The sequence below is a fragment of the Anser cygnoides genome, chromosome 3, assembly GCF_040182565.1.
Source record: "Anser cygnoides isolate HZ-2024a breed goose chromosome 3, Taihu_goose_T2T_genome, whole genome shotgun sequence".
In the NCBI taxonomy this organism is placed as follows: Eukaryota; Metazoa; Chordata; class Aves; order Anseriformes; family Anatidae; genus Anser; species Anser cygnoides.
In genome coordinates this window covers 51,351,004-51,378,062 of record NC_089875.1, presented here as the reverse complement: position 1 = coordinate 51,378,062, position 27,059 = coordinate 51,351,004, and the positions used below count along the sequence as shown (strand labels likewise).

At 39.4% G+C, this 27,059-nt stretch overlaps 1 protein-coding gene across 2 annotated transcripts in view; it reads left to right on the top strand.

Annotated features, from left to right (window-relative positions):
* Positions 1 to 2,466, top strand: part of EPM2A (EPM2A glucan phosphatase, laforin) — a 43,162-nt gene extending 40,696 nt beyond the window's left edge. For both annotated transcript variants that reach the window (XM_048067844.2, XM_048067843.2), the window contains one exon: positions 354 to 2,466. In XM_048067844.2, coding sequence (XP_047923801.2) covers positions 354 to 576 — 223 coding nt within the window. In that variant the 3' untranslated portion in view covers positions 577 to 2,466. The remainder of the gene's footprint in view (positions 1 to 353) is intronic.
* The last annotated feature ends 24,593 nt before the right edge of the window (positions 2,467 to 27,059 follow it).

Here is a 27,059-nt window from a genome sequence, read left to right as displayed (position 1 = left end):
GGTAAAAAATATTTTATTTTTGGCTTGGTAACTTCAATGATATATAAGACGTGCTGCTTGATGTAATTTTCTGCCTTATCTCAGGCCCTGTGAAAATGAATATGCCACACACATCCAGTGTTAATCAGAATGTATATTTAGAGAAGACTTGGAGCACTTTACAGATTTTGTGTGATCCAAATCTACATTGCAAGAAGAAATGAAGGTTAAAGTAGAAGGTCATTTGAAAGAAAAAAATAAATACATCAGGTTTGCCCTTGTAACTCACAGTCAATCAGGCTATACAGAAAAAATCTCAACCATGAACATAACTTTCTCAAATACTTGTGACCGTGCCTTATTTTTATCCCTAGGAAGAATACAGATGTTGCCACAAGCTGTCTGCCTATTGCATGGGCTGCTGGAGAATGGACACACTGTCTATGTTCACTGCAACGCTGGCGTTGGCAGGTCTACAGCTGCTGTCAGTGGCTGGCTGAAGTATGTAATGGGATGGAACCTACGGAAGGTGCAGTACTTCTTGGCTTCCCGGAGACCAGCTGTCTACATAGACGAGGAAGCCCTGATTCGTGCTGAAGATGATTTCTACCAGAAATTTGGACCTCTTCGTTCCTCATGCAAAGTGCAAGAGTAGAAAAGCAGAAGAGGAAAAGGAAGGTGAAGAGGAATTCTTGCATGTGAACCCCAAGGATTTAGAAATCATGAGTCAGATTCCTGTCTCTCCTCATCAGATTATACACTTGTCATAACAGCTTGAAAATTTTGTTAAAAAGTGCCTTTGAGTGTTTTTATTTGCCTTCTTTAAGTTGATGTGATTCATGTTTTCAGGCCTTTAGCTGCAAATAAAAGACCTAGAAGCTCTGCAAAGGGAAACTAAGATTCTGTTTTAATTACTTGCCTACAGGAACTTAAGCAAGGTTCCTAGGTTTTAGGGTAGACACTAAATAAGATAAGACATAAAATAATTACTGTTGGCAGTATTTCATTGAGAAGAAAGGGAAGGAATTCTCAGAAAAACAGATACAAAGGTTGACTGACTTCATGTTCAAGTTTTGATGGGGCTGATAGTCAAAGTTGCTCAGTTATTTTAGAGTGTACATTATTGAAATGTTTTCTAGTAATTTTTAGAAGAATGGTATTAATGAGAAAGACCAGAAGGAAACTGATTTTCCATCTGAGTTTCTAAAACAAAAACTGATAGCTAATGCAGTGAACTAAATTTTGCTTTCTTTGCCTATCCAGTCAATGTTAAATATTATGAGTTACAGCTATGTTCTTTTATGACGTTGAGGTTAAGCTACAATGTGACACGAAGAGAGGAAACAGCTCCACTTAATAGAGTCTTATTGTGTTGCAGAGAAGAACTGCTATTTATTACATTATCCTAGTCTGTGAGCTCTGTAAGTCACAGGTACGTTTTGCTCTTCTGGTACATGCAGTGCTGTGAAGTGGGATCTCTGGGTGCTATGTCAATCAGTGACATAGTGACCACTAGCCTAAAGCAGAACGTGTAGGAACTACTCGATGAGCCTCTGCATATGACTGGTAGCACAGCCTCTGTGTTGTTGGCCTAGATGGATTTCTTCTCTACAGCAGAAACCTCTTAATGTGGAAGAAATCTTTTCAGCCTGTGGAAGATGATGGTGGGCTGTCTCTGGGGCAAATGGAGCAAGTGTGTTCCTCTGTAGGAGCAAAGAAAAACTCTTTGGGCAGTTTACTCAGGAATGTGGTCTAGGTCAGGCTAGCGTTGGCTCTGTGGATGATCCCTAATGTTTTCCAGAGCTGCTCAGTGCCTTAGATAAACTAAGAAGTGGTACGAATAGCTTCCAGCCCTGCTCAGGTAAAACCAATTTGCTGTAGGTTATGTCCAAGAGAGATCAAGGGAGAGAAAGCATTCCCTAAGGAACAGAGGATTAACGATGCATCAACATATGAATTTCATTTCTATAGGTTCAGTAAAATCTCTTTACTTTTCAGCCAGCCATCGTATTCCTCTAAAGAACCAGTCAGTGCCAGAGTAGTTTAGCTGATATGTTTTGATTATTTGAATACTTAATGGAAAAACTATTGGATTTGAACTGTTTATGGAGAAAGTCCAGCATAATGCAATATGTTTTATTTATCTTTAATTATCTTCAAAAGGAAGATGGCAATTTAAGTTATTCTAAGTGTGTGGTTTTGATCTTGAATTAATTTGTTTTGTTGTTGTTGTTGTTTTGCTTTGAAATAACATTGCCTGGTTAGATATGAACCGTTAATGAATAATGTCCAGCATAATACAATGTTTTGTTTACCCTGTATTTATATCATCTTCAAAAGGAAAAAAAATGTTTATTTAAGTTATTCTATATGTGTGATTTTGATCATTACTTTTTTTTTTTTTTTTGCTTTGAAATAACACCGCCTGTTTAGAAAGTGGATGACAGAAGTTCACTATTAAATAACAACATGCTGACAATTCCAGAAGTTCATTTTGTCCTGTGTCTTTGGCTCCCAATTTCATAAATAGCAAGAAGGGCCATGGCTGATATTTCTATATGGAGGTGGGACCAGCCACTTGAATGGTTACGATCCATTGCTTGTCTGCTATGCTGAGTCAGTTTTGATGGACTGTTAAGAAGGAAATCTCAAAAAGCAGAGCCCAGCAAAGATGTGTGGGTGATAAGGCACCTCTGGTACCTTCAGAGACCAAAACCAGGGGTTGCTCTGCAGCCTGACGGGATAGCAGAAGGAGTGCGTAAGTGCTGCTCCTAGGCTGTTTTGGGTGCTGCTGCTGCTGTCTGCCCCTCCAAATCAAGCACTGAGAACAGGAGGATGGTACGAGAAGTAGAAACTAGAACTCACTTAAGTTTTACAGTTCTTTTGAAATATGTTTGAAACCCCAAGCTTAAAATGTGTTTCAAAGCCTCCCTGACAGACAGTCCTTTTCATTAGATGCAACTTGTAATGTATGTTGGGACCAGCACTTGTGGTTTTGCTCCTGACATTTTATTTGTTTCACAGCTGATTATATTTCTTTTTTAGTGCTCTTGGGACTGTACAGTCCATAACATGACACAAAGAGGTGAGAATATGGCTGAAGAGGTATAACCATGCTGTGTTGGCTATTCACTAACACTGATTTTGTTGGCAGTGGAAGCAGACTTGTGCTTCATCTCTTGAAGAGTAAAAATTCAAATTATACAGAAGCCATACATTCAAGGAAGGCCTAGCAAGGGGTCATTAATTAATTGTTTATTGTCATTTCAGCTTCCTTGTCTGCTAAACTCCTGGGGGGCAATATCATATACAGATTGCATTAGCTGATGAAAAACATGAAAACAACTTGCCAACATCATGTTAACAATGAATGAAAAGAGTTCCCATGGTTTGCAGTCCCTTTGTACCTATATGTAGCTTACTTATTTTTTTTTTCTCATTGCCACCTTCCTGCTTTTCTTATTGAAGACCACCCTGTCGGGTAACATTCAAAGTTCTGTCTGCTGAAAGCCAGCAGAAATTTAAAAGGTAAAGAGATTGTTGCAAGAGGCTACAGCAACAGAAAGCAATCATATAAAAATACTCAACTTCTCCAACTATATAATTACATGATAGAGCTGCATCTAGAGCTTATCTGTTAGAATTGCAATCTGTAATATGTTCTTTTGCTGATTGGATCATTAGCTGTTTCCACACACTAGCCTCCTTATGCAATTTGGATGTAAGGATGAGGACAGCTCTGATGTTTATATCCTTGTATACTTCTTCACTAGGTTGGTCATTAAAGTGCTGTGATGCTTAGACAAGAACAACTCCTATAGAAGGAATCACAAACAAAAAATAAAAGTTATTTTACAGTGCACCCAGGAAGCCATACACATACATACATAGACAATAATGGGAACCAGGTATAAATATTTTGGTAACTCATCATTGGAAAAATACAGCTGGTATGAAAGTATTCTCTGCCCCGTTCCAGCAGATTTTTTATCTTTGTGAAATTGAAGAAGTGGAGTTTGCTACATGGGATGAGACTATTCATGTTTCAGGGTACTTAGGATACCTCAGTGCATTATTAGGCCTAGCCAGGGCTATGCAGATGATGAAGCTATGCACAGGTAGCTGTTACGAGCAATTTTGTAAGAAACAAAGCCCCTCAAAGGATGGGTTGGGATTTGAGTGGTCTGGTTTCATGAGTTTTTTACCTCCTGACATCAGAAGGTGACTAATGGGGATATCTTGTATGAGATATTAGGTAGGCAATGCAGTCCAATGGTGGAGGCTGGGTTGGCTGGCAGGGCTGCTAAATACCTTCTTTTCTCCCTTCCTCCTTATGGGTTATTGCACACTTCGAACTTTGTTCCTTTTGGCACTTTTCTGCTCTAGGTGCTTAGGTTGCAAGTCTTCCCTGTCTGTTTGTACAGTGTCAAGCACAGTGGAGCTCTGGATGAGGCCAGGACTGCTGTCTTTGTACCAGGTTGTGCTTTGGAGTAACTGAAAAGTCTTGCAACTGTTAACTGAGTTGGGTATACTGCACAAAAACATATGCAAAACTCTCTGCTCTGGGGTAGAATTAGGATTTGAACTGCCAACCAAGACCTCCTTAGCAAAGATAATAGAAAAGGCTAGGCTGTATGTTGTGCAGGAGCAGGTAATAAAACCCCTGTTTAAAATGAGAATGTTCAATACACGAGAAAATGCTAGGCAACTCTGTATGTGCCAAGGTCAACTCCTCTTTCTGAGTTCAAATTTATAGTTTAACACATTGACTTTCCTGGTCTGCAGCTGAGAAAAAGAGTTTGACTGAAAGTCATCAAATAAATTTGCCACAACTTTATTATCTCACCTCTTCTTTCATTCTTCATCATTAATTTGCAGTGAGAGGTTTCATATCAATTGTAGTGTTAAATATATATATATATTAATATAATCCATTTAAATAAATACACTGGGAAGCTGTGAAGAAATATTTGGAAGCATAATAACTACCACAAAAGCATATATTTGGCAAGCAAGCCTTAACTTCCTGAAGGATAATGAACATCAGGCTGTCCTTAGCTAAAATGGAATTGGATTAATGGAACAGAGGGTAGAATATAGATGGCTTTCTCCAACTCTAGCTGTTTGCATACTCAGTGTTAAATCAGCACCTCTGCAGTTATTTCTTTAAATTAATTCTGCTGGAAAAAAAATGTTTATTTTCCACATTTATATAGCTTAAAGGAAAAGGGGCAGCTCTGAGGGAGCAGCCTTTAGAACAGTAGAAGTTAAAGAATTAACCCTTTTCCTGCTGCTCTGTGACACAACAATGACATCACCAACGAAACCAAACTATATTAATTCATAACTGATCTTCTTCCTAAATTAACAAAGGAAAGCAATTTTTTCAAGAGCAATGACATTACCATATATTAGCATAATTGCATAGTTGTGATATAATCAACCAAATACATGTTGTTGGCCCTTCAGCTTTGATAACATTGAACCTATAGGGTATTCATTCTCAGTTAGATACATATTTTCTTGCTCCACACTTTCACCTCAAGATGATTCATCTCGGTCTTGACTAGGAGACTTGTCTAAAAATTACAGTATTTGTAAAGATAAGTAATGAGCATTTAAAAAACCCTTTTATAAGTATCAAAGCTTGTCTGGGGATAAGGAAATAAGAACAGTTATGCCCTGTAAAATAAGCTTGGTGACATTGTGAGCCCTAGCCCTATGTAATTCAAACTTTTTGCACTTAAACATGTTGTCCTGTTTGGAAGATTGAATTTGTAAAGATTGCAGGATAATGTCTGTGATTTGGTAATTATTTCCATGCTGATGTTTTTATATTTACATCAAGGAAATTAGAAGGCCTGTTTATTTATGTGCTGGTAAAATATTAAATGATACCTCATTCTTGATTTAGATGATGTGAGGAAAAAGCATAGAACAGATGCCAAGAAAAAACTTCTAATGCTGGGCAGGTTTCTATGGTCTTTACTTAATGTCATTATAACAAAATTTGTTTTGTGCTAATGCAGTTTCAGCAGGGAAATATTCAACAGTCAGGCCATCATCCAAGAGTAGCAGCCATAAGTTGGGCAGCCAGCCCAAAGTCACTGCAACAAATCAAATGCTGAAAATGAATCTAATCTCCAAAAATTCAATAAAATACATAAACATAGAGGTTAAATTAATGTAAGGATTGTATTTGGAGAAGGGGAAAATACATAAATATATAGTATAATTGTGTCTAATGTCAAAGGGAAAAGTATTTGGAGTGGGATAGCAAACACCACAATTCACTTGAAAACATGATCAATATGTTGGATAGAAGTATAGCTGGTATTTAAAATTTGTTAACCTGTTAAAGGGATGCTACCAAAATATTTAGACTTAAAATGCAGTTTCAGTAGTTAGCTGTATAGAGAAAGAAATGTAGAAGAGTAATTTCTCAAGAACACAGACCTATTTTACACCGTCCCTTGGGCAACCAACTGATGGAGTGCACTTAAGCAGGTGGAGCTTTATGAGCACAAAAGTGGTTGCTGATGCAGTGTGGTTTGGCAGTCAAACAAATCCCTTCCATGGAGATGTGTTGTTCTGAAACAGGATCAATGAGGCTATTCTTTAGAAGAACTAAAGGGAAGGGCACATCTTAAAATGTGCTTAAATGATAGCTGCAGATGGAGGTGTAGACAAACGGATGTCTCTATGGAGTCTTTCCCTTGGCATTCATCCTGCTGAAACAGAACAGCCTCTTAGAGGTATTCTACCTTGCAGAACCTGTGCTTGAAGCCAGAGCACCATGATGGGAAATTTTGAAAGTGAGTGGCAGTGGCCCTGACACCCATTAGTTGATCGTTAAATGCCATCATTCAGACAGCTGACAAGTTTGGCTGAGCTGAGCAAATTTAGAGGAAGGCTGCTATGTGGGTGTCTGAGGCACTCAAAGGTGGGAGCTAAAAATCGTCTTGCAGGACTAAGATGTACCAGCATGATCCAGCCAGGAGAAGGTTGAACTGGAGAAACAAGAGACAGGTCCTGCACACACTCTGACACTACCAGTGAAATGGATGAAATAATTTCAACTCTCTTTATTTGAGTTATTTGGTGTCTGACAATGACATGAAGGATACTTAACCTCAGTCCACTATCAGTAATTGTATGGGACAACTGCTGTTCTCAGTGCCTCCATCCACAATGGCTGTGCGGGTGCCTGCATGGTCACCACTATAGGCAACCAAACTGGAAAATGCTGCTTTGAGTTTTTGATGTCTTCCAGCCTTTCTAAATGGTAAAGCACATGCATTATTTTGCAGTAAGGTTCATGCAAAAGACTAGAAATTTTTTCTCAAGGTGAGAACAAGGTATGTACTAGAACACCAGAGAAAGATTTAGAAGCAGGAGTGGGAAAATATGTGAACTGAAGAACAAAGTGAACTGTTGAGATTAGACAGAGCTCAGTGAGACACAAATATATCGCAACACCCAATGAGCAATAAAAGCACAATGATATCCACCGGAATAGCAAAGCCTGGCAAACTATTCAACAAAATCTGCCAAGATCATTATTTCTGAGAGGAAAAAATTTGATTAGGTCTCTCTTGATTGCTGGGAACATGACTTGAGTACACTTCAGAAAATGCTGAGTTATGCCATTTGTGCATTTCTGCTTATGGAACTGAAATCTATAATATTATTTTAGCTGTGAACATGGTTCTTATTTTACATTCCTGAGTAGCAATAATTTCACTGTGTCTTCCAGTGGCATCCAGATTAAAAAAAAAAAAAAAAAAAAAACTGAAGAATCTTACCAGAAATTTATATAAATTATATATATTTAAGGTAATTTCTGTGCTTTCAATGAACATCATCCTTGTTTATTGGAGCATTACTGAACTTAGAATGTGCAGTTATCTTCTTTTACTTCTCTGCTGTCTCATATTCCAGGCTAAAACACATGCTTGGATAGCACAGAAAATATGAAAATTAGCCAGGTTTGAAACTGTTGCTGAAACTGCTATGCTTTTGTGCTGCTGTAAATACCCAGAGTTCATGGCGTTAAAATTTGTGATAGAAAAAACAAACAAACAAACAAAAAAAAAAAAACACAAAACAAACACAACACAACACCACCCTTTAAAATGAACATTAGTGAGAGAGCAGTAGCTACCAGAATGTTTATCCTGCCACTAATCTGCTTTTCTATGACAAGACAGGAGGGAAAACAATTTTCCTCCCATGGACTGAAAGGCTCCACTCCAGGGACACCTCCTTTAGATAGAAAGTGACCTAACAAACCACTTGCCACTTGTGGAAATTTGAGTACAAGAATAGTCCTGGGGATTTCATGTTGAAAATTTTACACTTGGTGCCCAAGTGCTTTGCTGCATTCTCTACCTGCGTTTTTGATGAGATGAGTTCTAAATTGGTGGATTGCTGTAACCAAAATGCCCCCAGCACATGCCGTGAGTCATCAGCTCTTAGAAAAGGGTAAAGACACTTGCTTACTGCATGACTCTGTGATTCAAGCAAGCTGTGCGAGGTGGTGAAGTGAAATCACTTCATTTGTCAAGGGAATGGGTGGTAATAGGTGTTGGAACCTCTCACACTTCGTTTTTAACACAATATCCAAAAACTCTGCAGTGCACAACAGCAGAGCTGTCTAAGCATCCATGTTCATGTGCCACATGCCTATCTGAAAAAGAAATTAAATTAAGAGAAAACCTATCAAAGATTGGAGTTTTCAGGGCTGCAAACGGACAGAATAAATCTGCACAGGTCAGATACACCATGGCTGGAAGCACAGATAAGCTCTGCAGCATCTTGGGGTAAGCCTGCAATTTTTAGCTATATTTCTGTTGTGTTATGAATGAACATGATTTTCATTTGTACAAATTTACTCTTGTAGTCTTCTACGTCCTTTCTTCCATATCCCTCCTGGTAAAGTGGCAGAAGTTGAAGAAACTCTGTTTGGTGGAGCTTCCACAGGGAAGTGGATGGCTATGTGAGAACAGTCGACAAGAACTGATCACCCACAGCTTGAGTTTGCTTTACTTTGTACTTGGTATCTCCTGGTGGCTTGTCAGAATAGCAATACTTTTCTGATTTCTGTGGTCATCCCTATAGCTACCTTGTTTTATCAGCTCAAAAACATAAGTTGCATCCCTGGGATATCCTGGAAACAGGATTGGAGACTTAACCTTGGCTTCTGTATTTCTAAAATATTATTAATATTAATAATATTATTATTAATATTGATTTTTATTATTATTATATTATAATATTATTGCTCTCCCATAGGCCATACCTGCACAGAGCAATACACTTACAGAGTGACTATGCTGTAATGTTCATGCTGAGGACTCACCCTGATCCCAACAGTGGCTGCAAGCAAAAGCCCAAGGCAGGGATGGAACAGAGCAAACACGAGGCTCTTCCCTCAGCCTCTGACTGTTTGTAGCTTAAGGGGTTTCTAGAGCTGGCGCATTTTCTCCGTTAGCAATCTATAATATATCTTTATTGAAGTGCTTGCTCTGCCTCCCAAGGGCGTAAGCTTCAAGCATTCACAGTGGCCTCTGGCAAGAAACTGTGTGAGTCTGTTGCACAATGGAGGAAGAACCACATTATTTTGTTTTGAGGATCATTTCATACCCCTTAGTTTTCGTACTGAAGAATACAGAGTGCAATTAATCTTCTCCACCTTCTCCATCAGAGAAGCATGTGCTCTGTTAAGCACACACATAACAGAATATTAAATGCTTGATGAAGCTCAATGGGAGTAAACAAAACCTTAGCCCATGCCTAAACACAAGCCCATCTGCAAATGCGTTGCTGAACATGAGGGCTCCAGCGTCCCTGCTGCGGGGCTAAACTAATTTTGTTCTGTTTTAAAGCGGAACTCCCTGTTCTGAGCCTTTGTTTGGGTTTAGACATTTAAAAGGCCACTTCTAAACCTGTTTTCTTAAAGACAACCTTTTTCCCTCTATCCCTGTTTGTTACGTTCTGCATCAAAAACCTGCTGGCATATTAAGGCATTAAATACAGTGTGCATGCCATTCCCACAAACCTTGCATTCTTCTAACTCCTGCTTATCTCCAGTTTCCATTTGTTCACTGCCCCTGGTCAGAGGCAATCAGCCCGAGGAGAGAAGTGAGCACACACACTCAGCTGGCAGTCCCACACAGGCCTGAAGATGCAAAAATCCTGCAGGCTTGTGAGTGATTAAACGACCAAATGAAAGCAACCATTACATGAGTATTGCTGTGTGGCTCCTCTGGTGCTTGCACTACTCTAATTCTGGTGGATTATTTTATTTGTAAAAATCCTGATAAGTATATGCATAGATAAAGGCCTAGAAGTAAAGGAGGGTGACTTAAAAGACTGAAAATCTTCATGTATATGCCTGAGAATGCCTCTGATTAAAGCCTCCCAAAGTCCTTTTCCCAGTCCCCATCCCTTTCATCAAAGCTTTATTTCTGGGTATGTGGTCTGCAGACATTGTAATATCCTAACTACAGAGCATGCAGCAAGAACTTTCTTAATAAGCTTCCCCCCCCACCCTTTTTTTAATTAACAGCTAAAAAAAGTCAATATAATAAGTTTTAGTGACCAATAGAGTTAGATTATTACAGTGTTAGGTGTCCCAGCTCAACATGCCATCTGCATGTTGAATGAGGAGTCACCTGGAGGTATCTAATAGAAAATAAAAGGTTGGGGGCAAATCCAGTGCCTCCCCCTAGAGTTGGGAGGGGGTTGTGGGGGAGTGGGGAAGCACTTCAGGTAAACACCTCTCCTTTGTCTTGCAGGGTGGTGTGTGAGGCTGTAGCGCTCATTGTGATTATCCAGGGTTTAAAATGTTGACCTAGAAAAAGAGAGTGTAGGCTTGATTCAATTTTCAGCCAAAAATGTTTCAAGACAACATCTATCAGGATGTGGTCCTAGACACTCAACTGCCCACAAAGACACTTTATTTTAAAAAGCCTTAACAAGTCAAAAACATCTTGATGACCAGGTAGCACAACACCAGGCTCCTTCTCAACCTAGTTTCTAAATCCCACCATCAACACTTCTCTTGTGCTTTTCCTCTTTCTTGCCTTCCCCTATGCACGCTAGCTCAGCTCTGGCATACTACTGGGGGAATGACTTATTAATAAAGAAACTTGCACATTTTATGCTCCTTTCCAAAGCAAGCGTTCTCATGAGAACATTATACATAATATTATATATTTTGCATATCTCATTGTGCAAAAGATATCACTACAACTTCTGGCATTTCAGAAATGAGGGAAATGGTGGCATTTGCTCACATAATAATATAAGTAACTCAAAGTCAACAAGCGGTATTTGTGCTGTGAAGCCTAGACAGTCTAGTGTGAGCATTGTTGAAAATCCTGTCCCTGGTGGCTAATGGATGCACTGTGTGCGAGCACTCAGTGCTGGCACCACTGACTCCCCAGAACCTAGGTGGGATTTTGGATCTCATCTCCTTCTGGGGCTGTCATCTGTCATAACAGACGAAAAAGTGTATACATGCGATCTGTGTTTTATTCAGCAGCTTGCAAACATTTGCCAGAAAGAAGAAAAACAGGGTGAAGAAAAGATATATTGCAGCAGAGAGAGGGAAGATGGGGTGTTGCCTCACCAAATAGGAAATGTCTCCTCTCTTCTTCTTCTTAGTCCTCCATACAAGATATTCAAAAACAGCCAGCAAAAGCTATAGTTCAGAATGGAGAAATATTACGAGTTTATAATGTGAAGAATTTGTTTTTCTTGCTGTCTTTTTCTTCTTTCCACCAAATAACCAAATCATTTAAGTAAAAATTTAAAGGAGAAAGCTATACCTTTAGTGGCGGGACAGTCATTGAAAACACCCGTTTACTGGTAGATTTCCAGAACTGATAGCTTTGGGGAAAGACATAAAGTAAAGAGAAAAGAGAAAGACTAGCGAGCGCCTTTACAACCATACCCACACTCTTCATCTACCACCTTCAAACAGCTGGTGCCACAGCTGGGGAATCCTGAACTGGGCTGAAGTCCCTCAGGAAACATATCACTGAAAAACAGGGAAAACCTGAAAGTGGATGTCACGGTGAGGGATGTTTTTTCAGTTGAGGGAGTTCATTGCAATCTCTGTCCTGCACAGAAAGGCCACACTCTCCTGGTGGAAAATGCCTTCATGAGCAGATTTGATGACAGCCTCACAGCAGAGACCGACCTCTCACCTCAGCGCTGTAAATGATCTTTAAATATCACACGCCCAAGCTACTGAATGCCTGCTGCCACAGATTTTTGGTCCTGACCGGTGGTCCTGACTCCTCGCATGGTTCATGTCTTGCCCTCAGAGAGAAGGAAGGGGAGAAAAATAGAGCCAAGTCAGCGCAGAGAGCCCATTACTCACCATGGTGTGCTGCTGCACTGGTCAGCAGGGGCTGGCATTAGGGCGAGTTTATAGAAATGGCAACTGTTATGGCCTGGCACAAATATAGAGGCAGATTAAGGTTTAAACAAATAATGTGAACTCCCTTATATGAGTAAGGTTTTGAGAGTTGTCACAAAATGTATTTGGGATATTGCAATGAAACTCGCTATTTAATTTTGCGAGAATGGAGAAACCAGCTTGAAAATGTAATGAAAGTCATAGAAAGTGAGGCAAAGTACACCAAGAGAAGAAAATATGCAAACACTGTTGGGCTTGTGTGGGTTGGCAACTTTGTCAAAGTGTTCCCAGCAGCACCAAGAAGGTAGAAATAAAAGGCTCTGGCTTTACAGATCCTTGTGTTTGTGGCATCCCAATAAAAGACTCAGTCGCCCACATATGCACCAAAGTCTGCTGCCTTTGTACAGTTCCAAGCACAAAATGCTGTTTCAGATTTTTTTTATTGTGTTCTGTGTCTCGCTGACTGAAAAATATGCGTGATATATGGTATTTGCCAGAAATACACAAATGAAGATCCTGTTTTAAATATCAAGTTCTGTGATGTTTACAATACGACTTTGCCGTGGGCTTGGTCTTTTATAGTATATGATAATGCTTTTGCATTTGGCAAAAAGCAGCTGTTTACCCTGCAAGTAGCCATTTTGTGACTGGCAGATTTTCTTAAATTCAGCTATTTTCTCTTCTAATTTCTCCCCTGAGATATTCCTGATGGAATAATGCATTCCCCTATCATAATATTTCACATCACAACATCTAATATGAAGGGGAAGGATGGATGAGACTTTTCTACAGTTTTCCTCATATCTCACCCCATTTCTGTGATTATTCCATATGGGGGATCTTGACAAGGGAGGCCAGATGCCTAGGTAGCATTTTGCAGGGAAAACCCTTTGCTGTGGAAAGGACAGGTTCTTGCAATGCCCACCTGAAAAGGCTTTTGCCTCAACTGTGCATGGCAGGGCAGAGCTGGGCCAGGGCTCTGTGGCCCCAGGGCACCTTGTAGCACCAAGTGGCTTGGTTTCCTCCATCTTCATTCATTCTCTGTCCCTGCAGATTTCAGGACACTGACCTCAGTGACATAGGATTCGTTCCTTTTGTCTCTCCAAAACTGGGTAAAAAATTAGTACCTGTGGAAACTCAGATTTCTTTGTATGGTTTTGTGCAGGGACAAAATTTTCAGTTCTCTGTCTGTAGAGCAGCCGATGCAACAAGTTCCTTTCACTGCTGTAACTGGATGGTGTGTCTGTAAAGCATGCGGGGTGTTGAGAATGCAAATGCTGAGTATGTGTCAGGTGTTTATGGAAAAATACAGGCAAACCCTGAAAATCTGAAATACTGTTTCATCCAATATTTGCAATGCTTGGTTTGGTCATTCCTGGACAAACTGCCCTTTATCTGTATTATTTCATAGTCAATTAGTAGAAGACTGTCAAGCTGGCTGACTGGAAATCTTTGCTGCAGTCTAATCAGAAAGGGTAGAGCTGTGAACTCACAAGGGGAGCAGACATTCGCCCTGCTCATTGGTTTTGTCACGGCTTGAACTAGCCAGGTGCAGCACTGCTTACTGCCGGGACTGGGGTGTTCACACCCTGATGCAGGTGGTTAATTTGGTCAGGAAAAGACGATCACAAAGATTAACACAAGAAAACAGGATCGTACCCTGCTTTGTAGTGTAGGCTGAAAGTTTCACCGACATCCTGGGACTTAGCGCTGCTTTCTGCAGCATCTGGCCTATAAGAAATACAAACGCACGCATGTGAAAAAGATACAGTATACAAAGAAAGAAGTAAAAGATACAGCTGATAGCAATGCTTTCCCAAAAATATTACGGATTTAAATGTTGATCAACACATCAGCACCTTCTTTCATTACTTACTAATGTGCAGAACTGGCAGTCCCAGAAGAACTGCTGTAACAGCCTTCACACGCTTCCAGTACGTTTCTCTTAAAGTGCCTCCCAAATTAACTTGACTTCAGCTGTTACCCCTCTCTCCATCTGTTCTCAAGTGTTCCCTTGCTATGCATTTGTTGTATTTTTGAGACACTGCAGTTTCTGTTGGTCTTTGAGAAAAAAATATGGAGAACCCCCATAAGGTTTTGAGCAGCCTGACTTGCCGGGCTTCACTTTTAAGGATGTAAGTGACAGTTTTAAAGGGTTTTCTTTGTGGGGCTGTTGAAGACTTTTTTTTCCACCTTAGAGAGGATGTCTTTTTTTTTTTTTAATGTTTTTAAAGTGGAATTTTCATTTTCATTTCTACTGTTTGGTCAAAATGAAACTGAGCTCCAAGGAAGGTGACTTTGCTCATTCAGATTATATTGATATGGTTTCTTACACACACACACACAAAAGCTATAGAAGGATAAAAATGATGAAGTGTCTGACGGTGCATACCTATCAGTCTTCCCAGATCTTAATTTTGGAAGGACTAGGGGGTTTCTGAGTTAGTCTTTCATCAGACTGTCAGGACATTATTTCTCTTATAAACTATAGGTTCTGTTTGCAGAACTATAGGTTCTGTGGCATCTTCCATCCCAAAGGACTGACAGCTTTTCACCTTCTATCCATCTGGTCTGTCCTCACCCTCTGTTGAAGTACAGCTGCCGCAGTCTCAGGAGCACAAGCAGGAAATGTGTTTAATTGTGTGTAACAACACTGGCCCACGGTGAAAGACAGAAGCAAGGCAGAATGCAATAGAAACAGCAGGGAACCTTTAGATAAAAGTGTAGCTAAAAATGAACAACTACTAATAAAAATTTCTGAACGTATTAACATCTCACTTCATCTCTTCCCCTACCTGTTTTAAGCCTGTTTGTACTATAGGTATTGTGTGGAGGGTATCCTGTCTACCTATCCCACCCTAGAGCTAGTATTTTGATAAATACCCATTAATTTCTAACTGATTCTGAATTTTCTTAGGTAGGAGACGCTTTCTGAGTCTCAGAGGTACTCCTTGTATATTATCAGTGGGTACCAATGTTTCCCAACCCACATACTCATCCCACCAAAACCCAGGCTCCCTAGATAGCCCAAGTCACGACTGTCAAATTCATGATTACTGCTGAAAGTGTTGGTCGTAACAGCAGTACCCTGTTAATGCATGACAGGCACATCAGCAAATGGGTCAGGATCATCCCAGTCTGCCTGGGGAATAAGGTGGTTCAGGACCACATGAGCACAGATGTTCAGGGGCTCCAGCTGCTACAATGGCACTGCCAGTAGGTTAGCAGCAGCAGTATTTTGGGACTTCTGTTCAATGCTGCATGGTCAGTGATGTGACTGTGTGCAGCTTCCCCATTGTTCTCTGCAGAAAAGCAGGGCAGCAAGCATGGCAGCCCACAACATACCTCCGATGTGCTCAGTTTTCTCCCCCGGAGGCTGCTCTCGGGGTGAATGAGAGGCAACAGAGCAGTGGCATGCTGACAGGCATGGGCAGGGTCCTTGGCAAGTAATCTCCAAAGCAAATGGCATATCACACTGAAGGATTTCAGCCCCAATTAGCTGAAATTGTAGTGAAGAATGTTTACCTAGTGAAAAAAAATAGTTCAAAGGGGCAGAAATTTGTTGCAGTCAATGAAATGCTGTTTGTTTAATGCAGAGGAAAGTAGTTAGGTCATTCTTGCAGAGAGAAACTCTCAAGAGTTCTGTTTTCAGCAAGGTTATTCTGATTTAATAACACACAGCATGGGTCATGCTGAGGCCATATGGGGGGCAGTACATGCTCTAGAGTCGTCTTTAGCATTGGTCATTTTTTTAATCATCCGTGAACGTGATTTTTGGGTGATTCTGCTGTCAATCTGCTGGAGAGATTTGGTATTCATGGTAGCAATCCCCTTCCTTCCAGCCATCTCAGTGGACTCATTTGGTGATGTCTATCACATGCAATTATGTTGAAACCCCATTAATTAATTAATGTTAGTTACTAATGGTTATGCAATTAATTGCATTTGGAATAATATAAAATTGAGTAAATAACTTCAAAGTGTTGAGTCCTATTTGGCAAGCTAATAGAGCTCATCCTGCCCAATTACACTGATAAGATTTTAAACTAATTGAGCTCACACTGTGCCTCTCCATTACCTGACATTCAGAAGCATGCAGAGAAGATTAAAGGGATTCAGGGGATGGTGTGCTTGTAAAACCAGGAATAGTCACTCCTGGTTCTCATTTAAGCATAAATACATATTAACTCACAACTGAACAATACTTTGCATGGAGGTTGCCATAGAGATGAGCATTCTGAGATTTTGGGGGCTTTTGCTGGCATTTCAGGTTAAAAATAAAGACCCAGGTTGCCCAGGACGTCATTACACAATGGCAGGTGCATATCCTGCAGTCCAACTGCTTGCTCACCATGGCACTACAGGAGCAGAGGACTTGCCATAGCAGATTAAAACATTTGTTCATATAACCTGACATTTTGCCTTCTGCACTGATATTCTTGAGGAAGGTAGAAGGCTCCCATAATGCCTATTACCTATCCAATTATTCTAGGTGGTGTACAGGGAAGAAACATCCTTCGAGAGCCCTTCAGGCAATTAGCTTACACCCAAAAGTGTGTTATTCAATTACCCTTATTATTTCAGCATGCCAAGCAGCAAGAGGTGGTTAATGATTGCATGAAATTTTCCAGCCTTCAAAAAAAAAATCTGCTCAATGTTACCAGAACCTTAAATCTCATGCCAGCAAACCCTGTGTGAGGCCCACAGGCTGCACTAAAACTGAGGGAGGGTGAGTGACAGATCATTCATTTGCATGGCACACTTTGTCTTTTTGAGCCTCTTGCTCATACCCACAGAGTCAGTCCTGAGGAACATTTTACAGCAAAATGAAGTTAATCCAGAAGCAAATCTGTGTCTTTTCTGATGAAGTGCCTGTCTTTTTGTTTGCTCTACAAAAATGGCTGTTTTTTTCAGAGAAGGTTTTGGGCTGCTAAGTTCTCAGTTTCTGCTGCAGCACTTTGGATTCAGAAGGTGCTGGTGACCACATCCATGGTATGTTGAAGTCTTCTGCAAAACACCCTGTAATGATGGAGAGTTTCTGATAGAATGTTGTGAAGAAATGTTTTTGGAGGATTAATTATTTTTCATTGAATAAGAATGGGCAGTTGAATTAATTAACAGATTGACTTCTTAGAGAAGAAAAGTGAAGTTCATGAGGTGGAACAAATTAAATGTTGAAAATTGAGTTGTCTTTCAACAATTGTCTTTTAAAAACTTTGCAGTAGAGATTGCACTTGAACAAGTATTTCTAATGTCACGGAAAACTGGGGTCAAAGATACCGAGCTCCATGTAAAGTATATAACAAAACAGTACCAAAACCATTCCCCTTGATGAGCAGTGACAGGGTACAGAAATAGATTATTAATAGACTTTTTACAAGAAAAGATGTAGTAAATAAGGAGTGTAACAGCTTTGAGAAATTATACGTTTGATATCTATTTCAACCAGACAAGAAAGAGATCTGGTCTGGTAAGTTTCTGTCCTTCAGAGAAAGCATAAGGGAGTAGTTGACAAAATGAGTCTGCATTTTTGATTGTACCAAACGAATGCTGAACTTTGTCAAACAGACATTACAAATGGGCTGCAGGTGAAATTTCACAAGACCTTCAGTCTCTGAAGGACATATACTCTGATTAAGATGTATTGAGTCATTACTTATTCAGTAAGAGACAGTTAAGTTCTTCCTGCTCAAAATTCACGCAAAATGCTTTATCTTTAAGGCTCAAAGAAATTAAACTCCTTTAAGTGTAAAAGTGTCTGCTAAAACCAAAGGTGGGGGGTGAATCCCTCTCACAGGTGAAGATTCTAATTCAAGTATTTAGGATGTCAAGAAATCAGGTAAAAAGCAGTCTCATATTTTCATCAGTATTGATAGGATCAAATGTATATTCTATACATAAGTATTTCTCCACCTGTTTCTGTGGCAGTGCCTCCATAAATACCAGGCCTAGTTTTGGCCAGTGTCACATTTACTAAGGAATCATTTAATTATACTGTCTTTGCAGGAAAAGACTACTTTTTTAAATGGACTTTAAAAATGGACTAGTTAGGGAATGTGAATGTTGGTCTCTGAAGTGGATGGTGGTGTTTTGGGCACTGCCTCTGGATTCACAGACAGTGTCATCCTTTAAATTCTGCAATGGCAGACCTCTTATTTGTGGCAGGCAAAATCCAGTTGCCTCACGATGGGTCACAGCAACTGCACAGAGACAAAATATCACTTTGCCAAATATATTTGATTATTGCAAAATTCTTTTCCCCTAATACCGCTTTTTCCTGTAGCAGGTAGTAGGAAAAAGTGAGACTAATTAGATAAAAATGCTTTATTTTCCACACAGGGATTAAAAAGTAAATGTGTGTTATCAATTCAAACATTCTTAAATATGTACAACTGTAGCTTATTGAATAAAATGAGTGTGAGAAAAATGGGTGGATTTACCTCTTCCATTAATCAAAGGAGTAAATTGCATTAAGATGTTGATATTTTGCTGGAATAGAAAACATATGATTCTGTGAAAGACATGTAGGAAATAAACCCTGAACTGCTGCAAGTCTTCTGGTAACTGCCGCCAAGAGCAACAAACATCAGAGGTAGTTGAATAATCACCAGCAGAGCAGAACAGCCATTAGACATAATGATAGAAAAGCTTCTTTCAGACTCTCAGACATTCACCTTTCAGTGCAATTACAAGCTGGCAGAAGAAAACAATTGGCTTTAAGACAAGATAAAGAACTAGGCAAAGAACTTGACTTTTACTGCAAGTGACTGGACTACAAGTAAATTCAGCTACTCTGCCCAGAAAAAAAAAAAAAAGTGAGAGCAGATACTCTTGCATCCTTAAAAAAATATATGTATATATATATAAATAAAATCAATCTACTTTAATTCTTACATCTTAACAAATCCAAGAACTCCCCAACCTCTCTGAGGACCTCTCAGGAGAGCCTTTAGATTGATATCCCTCTTCAGATGGGTGCAGAGAAATGAGGAGCCATCACTGGCTGATGAGCAGCAAGAGCAAGATAAGGGGGAACACTGTAAGGCTGTGCCTTCTTCCATGACATCTGGTGGAATGCTGTTGGCTTCTTAAGTTATTTTTATTTTGTGAAGGAAGTTGCCAAAGAAGATGTATTTCAGTATGTATTTCAGAAATAGCAGTATTTCTCCAATCAACATCTTTAAATGACTCCAGTTATTTCATGCTGAGAATATTAAAAAATATATAAAACGTATACCTCGTCCCTGAGCAAGAGGGCTCAGGACTGCATTTCCTCTGTGTTCTTAAATGTTTTATTTTTATATTTAGGAAAGAAGAGGGGCTTTTAATTGAATTTCTCTCAAGTTATAAAAATGAGAATACCCAGAATTTTATAATTGAAGAAAATAAATTACATGGCACCCATCAGAAACAACTGCTGATTTTGGCCATTCCAAGCTGAAATGATGGCACTGGCAATCTTCTAAAGAAGATTTTCATGAGGATTTAATGAAAACTTTAATGCAATTTGATTTTTTCAGAGTTAAAATTTATTATTTTAAAACTTTCTGCAGGAAGCAGTTTATGAAAGAATAAGTGACAGACTAACAAGTTGGTGGGCTCCTCAGAAGTCAGGCTAGTCCATAAATTACAATGGAAAATGCAATTTTATTTAATTTTAAATATATTTTTACCATTTTTTCTTATTGTAAGCTGCATACTCCTCTCTCTCTCTCAAAGAGAAATTGTTACCATATCATAGAGATGTAAGCCGTTTGTTCTATGCTGAAAACCAAAACCCAACAAGGTTTCAGTTCAGAAATATTATTTTTCAGCTCAGATTCAGGAAAAAATAAAATAAAATCTATACTCTCTGCTGCTAAAGGATTATCTTGTCGTGAACAATTTCATTCTCTTGGAATTCAGACCACTATGCTGTATGGAAGGTTTAGTTTCAAGAGTTCAATAAAATGATAGGTTGACCAGATCCTTTTTGGTCATTGCATGCATAGTAATATTTTACTGATGTAGGGTTTTTGAGAACACTCCTATACTCCCTAGAAAGTGTTTGCTCCCAACAAAATGGTGTATGTAAACAAAGAGAAATGTGAGACTTTGTTGTATGAAATAGCTCATTAGCTAATTACCTTCAGCACATGTGGAGACTTCAGGGGATTTTACAGTAACCTGAAAAACTGTATTCAAAAAAAGTGTCAGCATGACAGAGATGGGATATATTTTTCAGAAGAAATGTAATCAGTATTTCTAAAACACTGACTGACAGAATAATCAAAACCAAACCAGGCTTGTTACAGGCAATTGAGTAAATAATATGCATGCCTGAAGTTACTTTATATACTGCACTGCAGATTTACTTGATGGTTCTGACGGCTTTACTAAGAAGAATGTATTGCTTCTCAGGAAAGTGATCATCATCATCTCCATCTCATGTCTAAGCAGGGCTAAACATAACTTCTTGCATAAATATATGGAATAAGAAGCTGCCATGGAGCTGACTGATGGGTGCCTTTTAAAACTCTGTTGGTGGCAGTGTGAGAGGACCAGGAATTCACCATGTCCTGTTGAAGATCTCTTAGAGGACAGCGCTGAGGGACAGCTGTACCCTGCACCACTCTGGAGCCCACACAGGAACGAGGGTCCACGTGTCTTGGTAATTCAGCTCCAGTATTCAAGGTATTTCATACCACACAGGTACAAAACCAATTTATATATTCCAAGTTATATTTGTGGATTTTATATGTACAATGTGTATATATGTATAACTTTCCAAATTGCATATAGTGAAATTTTCAGGGTGAAAGAAAAGCGGTGAAGTTTTCTGTTTCCTGTGTAGTTCTCGCAGGGTGAAGACCCAATTCAGCCTGCAGACCCAACGCTGTAGGTGCTATGCAACAAAGTAATTTTCACTTAGGTGAGTAGACCAGCTGAAATCAGGGCCACTTTTTGCACTGTACTTGGCACAGAGATTTATTGAAAGGAGGAGAAATTGGGAGGAAAAAATACCTTCTGCTTACACAGACAATGCAATTTTGGCTGAAATAACAGATATTATTTCTAAAACTGACATATAATATAACTTTCCTGTTATACTCAAATATCTTTCATAACACCAAATATTTTTGTCTAGTTGTAGTTTTTGTCAAGTCATGAAATATTGTAGAAAATGTAATTTGTGATTCTTTACTATTGATGTTTAGCTGGATTTTAATAGTGTGGTGAAAAGCACTTTATAGCCAAAGTATGCAAAAATTACTTTTCTGGCTTGGTTAGTTTGGCTTATAGAGTGTTCACTGAAGGAAACACTCACATGAGTGCTTGGCCATTAGCGTATTAGGGCTTTGCTGTATGGAAAAGCATTTAAGCACTTAAGCATTTCACTGAACTGAAACCACATAGTGTAGAACAGTATTACAAATTGTCATAGGTAAGTACATTAAGCTGGAGCAGAAGAAAACACTTAGAAGGAGGAAACTTGGGTGTTTCTCAGAAGTAGGAAAAGATTAGATGATGTTCTTTACAGCAGAAAATAAGTGTGGGAGGGGAGGTAGAACATAAAATATATTCCTGAAAAAATATATTCCTGAAAGAAAGACTAGGAAAGAGGAAAAAATGAAATGGGATAGAAGCAAAATGTAAGAGGGGCTGAGGGGGAACCTGAGATTTTAAGAACAACTTGAAGTTTAATAAGTTGGCATCCTTGCCAGTCAGTTTCCTTTCTGGATGCACTGAGGGATGATGTTAACACCTCAGAGGAGAACAAATTGCCTGAGCTTCCTGGCTCTCATTATTTGTCCCACTAGTGACCACCCTACAACTTGCCCTAGCAATGTTGTAGAAGGATGTGATCCCCCATTGCTCCCGACCAACCCCAGTGGTAGCTGTGTCAGTCAAGCATGCATCAAGATGGTGCTTCAGGCTCATCAAACACCATTTGCAACTCAAAGATTTTCTCTTCCTACTGCTGTGCTAATTTAGGGCCCAAATGAATCCCTGGAGTTCAGTTTCACCATTGAATTCTCCCTGGATTGCCTGAATCTATATTCATTTTTCTTCTGCTTCTCCAAAAAATGGCTTTTAATAACAATTTTACAGGACAAATTTACAGCATGAGCTTTGTTGTCTGTTGTTTTTCTTGTATTTTCATTCAGGAAGACATTTTAAAGTCTAGTAAATTTTTACAACATTTGCATACTCCAACTGTAGGAACTTACATAGTGATTTATAGCGTGAACATATAATCAAATTCCTGGCTAGGACCCCTACTGTGAAATTTGACTGTTCTTCCACTTTCACATTACATTTAACAGCATGTAAGCTCTGCACAAAATAAACTTCTTGTAGGCATTAAGCTTCATTCTCTTGTTGGAGAAAAAGTGTCTTCATTACCCTGCCAATTATATAACACTTTCCTTGTTAAATATAAATATGTAAATGTACACATACTTTATTTGTATTTTATTTTTTTTTAATGTTGCTAATGGATGATGTAGTTCTTTACTATAAAGCAATAAAGATATTGCAATATGCAACAAAGAACACACTTTATGCAGGAAAGAATACAAAAATTCTGCAGCCAGAAATAAGACTGATATCCTCTAAAAACAACAGTGCAGCAGTGCCTTGGCTAACCTGTGTTACCTGGTGCTTGCTCTGACATGTATTTATGTCACCCAGAAACCAAGAGAAGAGCAGGGTGATATTTCAAGCTAAGTGTTATTCATGTCAGCATCTTGGAGACATTTGATCATCAGACATTGGTGCAATACATTTGAAAACTCCTAATTTGCCAGCTTTGGAGGAACTCAGCAGCAGGTGATTTGGTGGTTTTTTTCCTCCTGCTTTTGTCAACGTTTTTGAAACAAGGATCTCTTTGGCATTAATGCATTCAGCTGCTCCAGTGGCTTCAGTTTCCACAAACTGGTAGCCCTTTTGTCTTTCACTACTTTGCTGATTCACCAGCGCATCAAGGACTCAGTGCCAGTCCAAGCACCATCGAGCATCAGCAGCATCAGTTACCCACGCTAAAGCAATTATTCCATTAGAGGGTTCTCATTGCCCTCATCATATGTCTAATTTCTGCATGATTAAAGTGTGCACTTGGCACTGCTGATGAGCTGGACCGCACTGTCATCCCCAGCATTGGTCCCTGCAAAGGGTGACAGTTTGTTCCCAAGCTCTGAACAGCCCCAGGCTGACACTCTCAGACCTTTTCTGAAAGCTGTGGTGTTTCCTTTGAAGGTCAGTTTTCCTAAAACACGCACAAAGCACTTGTACGTCTCTGTGAAGCCCTTCAAGCAGAGATGCATGTCTTGCCCAAACCATGACATGAAATTAAGGAACAATGTCCCAGTAACTAAGATACCCTGAGGAAGTACAGATGTATAAAGCTGCCTCTCCGTGTGCATTTGATGGCTGATTTGCTATTGCAATCTCTGACTCTCTTTTCCAAGGGAATCCTCTTTGTCAGTTTGTTCCTTCTGCTGCTTCCTGCACACTATTTAAGCACTGGGCCGAACACAGTTATCATTTTCCTCGTGGACTTTTTGGGTTGCTACCTTAGTATTTGAATTTATCTTATATTCACTGTTTCATAACAACAGGGTAGGGCAGCTTCAACCTCCCACCTGTCTCTGCTTACAACTGCCCTGCTTGGTGAGTCTCGTCAAACCTCAGCTCAGGAACACTGCCTGTAAATGTTTCTGAAAGCATGCATATTCTATCTTTTTACCTACTCTGCATATTCATTTTCCAGGAATTTGCTAGTTTATACTTAACTAATACACTAAAATATATTTTTATAAGCAACTCATTTCTTAAAGTTTATTTTCCTAACTGATTAAGAACCAAAAACCTTCTAGGAAGCAACTGCTAACCTAAAAAATATGACATCTCTCTATTTCCTTGCAGCTGGCAAGTCAGGGCACAATGCCCTTTTTGCATAATAGGCAAGATTATAATCTGCCTGGATTAAAGATGGGAAGTGGTAGGCAAGGTTCACACCAGGCACCCCCTCCATTCTCCATTATTTCTACTTCTTTCTACTGCCAATCTCCTGGCATGTTTCCTTTCACCTCCAGTCAGCTCCCCTTTGGTCCTTTCTCCCCTCACACCTACACCATAACTCTGCACACCCTTTTTCGCTGGTAAAATCCTTCACGCCCTGCTTCCTGCCCCTCCTGCTGCTGTCTAGCTCAGCAGCATCCCTCTCTCCTCTCATCATTCACATCTTGCTTTGATCTCTGGCTGCTGCAAGAACCTCTATTAAATTTAAGCTGTTCACAAAGGCGGCTGTTTGATAACCTCACGTATACTAAACAGCTACTTTGCCTGGGTGATCCCACTGACTTCAACAAGAGTAATAGTATTGAACTTTGTACATTAATAAACAGGAAAAAATATCATGAATAAATCAGTTGGAAATATATTTTGTATTGCAGCTTGGCTGTGAAACAAATGCACATTTTCTAATAGTCAATTAATATTATACTAACCGCTAAAACACATGTATCAGACGACAAGACCCACACACAGGTTCATATTCATAGGCAATAAATCAAGCAGGAAGAGAAGAACTGTGCATTACTTTTTCAAATAAGCACAATGATCTTGCAGCCTCAGAGATCACTGTTTGATTTAATCCATAAATCCTAGAGAGAAAAAACAGCCCCCCACCAAAAAAAAAAAAAAAAAAAAACCTTGGTCTCAGAATTCATCTTTTCAGCTCATTATTTATTTCCAGCTTGTATATACTGAGCTGGGCAGACACTAAGGGGATGCTGAACAGCCCTGAGTTGCAAAGAGGGGTCTTCCAGGGCTGGGCTGTGCTACTGTTTGGATGTGACACCTCAAGGGCAGTAAAACTTTGGCATCTTGTTTGGCCAGCTATATCCTAAATGACAGACTGGATACAAAATCTATGATGGAGGGTTGGAAGAGCTGCCAGGGGAAGTCCATGCCTGGCTTGCCCTATTTCATATAAATTTTGGTAAGCACATTCTATTGTTCACTGTTGAAATTGGGATAATGTGCTAAGCAGACTCTGGACCTTATGTTGTGTTTGGGGGGCCAATGCCTACATTTTTTTCAACCTAAATTCAAAAATCACTTCCATCTTTTTAGAGCTACAACAGATCTATTACAGAAAAAGTTGCAGTTTCCATATCCCTTAGTTTACAGCCAAAGTTTTAAAGATATTCTAGTAATTTACCCAAACTATTAGACTCCTGTGACAGATCCTCTCCTGCTGACAAGTGTGAAAAGGCACTGTCAAGGAGATGGCAAAGCCATATGTTACAATGTCTTTAATCAATGAAAGGGGTTTTGCTTCCTTCCAGACTTACACAATTGCATTAAGATTTAATTGGAAATACTTATCTCAGGCTTCCGGATACAGATTTTTCATGAACAACTATGTTTAATGAGCAGTATGATCAAGACAAACTTCTATACTGAATATCCATCTTCTCTGATGTTCTCCAGCACAAGAGGGGAAAGCCTCGCCCTCTAAGCCTTTCTGTAAGAAGCCAGTCTCCCAGATATGTCAATGCCAGATGAAGATGCTGTGTTGTTGCTGCTGTCCTCCAGTCAAGTAGTCAAATAAGAAATTTTGTTTTGCTGCCTTTTAAGAACTCTGAACAAGTTGGCATCCTAACCTTTTCTTTCTGTTCTTGCAACTCCAAAAAGACCTACTGTTCTCATTTTTACTGTTCATGTGAAAATTCAGAGTGCTGTACATTATCAAAGCCTGGGAATATATACTCAGTTAAAATAAATATGGTGATTCTCCTTAAAAACAAAACAAAACAAAACAGCTGTAGGCAGGTAAACAGTTTTATATTCAAATCAGCAAACAGAAGCTCCTGCTTCCAAGAAAGAAGAAAATGATTGGCAATAGGCAGAAGGAATGAGAAGAGGAGCAGGAGAAGAAAGACTATTGTATGAAGGGGTAGCTTCCAAAGAAGAATATAAAGTGGGGTTGCTATAGAGATTTATGGTGTTCAACTGTTTGTTCAGGGCCCAAGTTTGCATCCCTGGGTATTTCCAGGACAGTCACCTCCCCTAACTACCTTGGGTTGTATTCAATGGCCAGACTGAAGCCATGGTACCCTCTCTCTGGGTTCAGCAACTTGCTGCTGGATGCTGAGCAAGAAAGCTTGTGTTTCCCTTTGCAAACCAAGATCCTCGATCCAAAGTCAACACCAGCCTCCAGCCCCAAGCATGCAGTAATGCAGCATTACAAGGGTTGTTAAACTGCCTGCAGAGCTGTTGGCAAGATAGTTGTACTACTGCTAAAAGCTATAGAAATATTTTTTTTTAACTCCAGGAATAGGCTATCTGGCTATACTTCCACTCTCAAAAAAAGGGAGAAGCTAGGTCAGCTTTTTTATTTTTATTTTTTTATTTTTTGGTGGAAACTGCTTAGGGGAGTTGTGGATGAACTTGACATCTTTGTAATCTTAGATAATTTCAGAGAAGCTTTGATCTTGGAACTCCATGAAATTAATTTTGTAGGGAGACTTCACAGGAATGAAGAATTAGACTGCCATCTTGCTCCTCTAAGGTCACAGAGATGACTAATATCACAGTTTAAAACACATCATTTTTGCTCTCTAATTAAGAAAAAACACCTTGGTTAATTGCTTAATTCCAG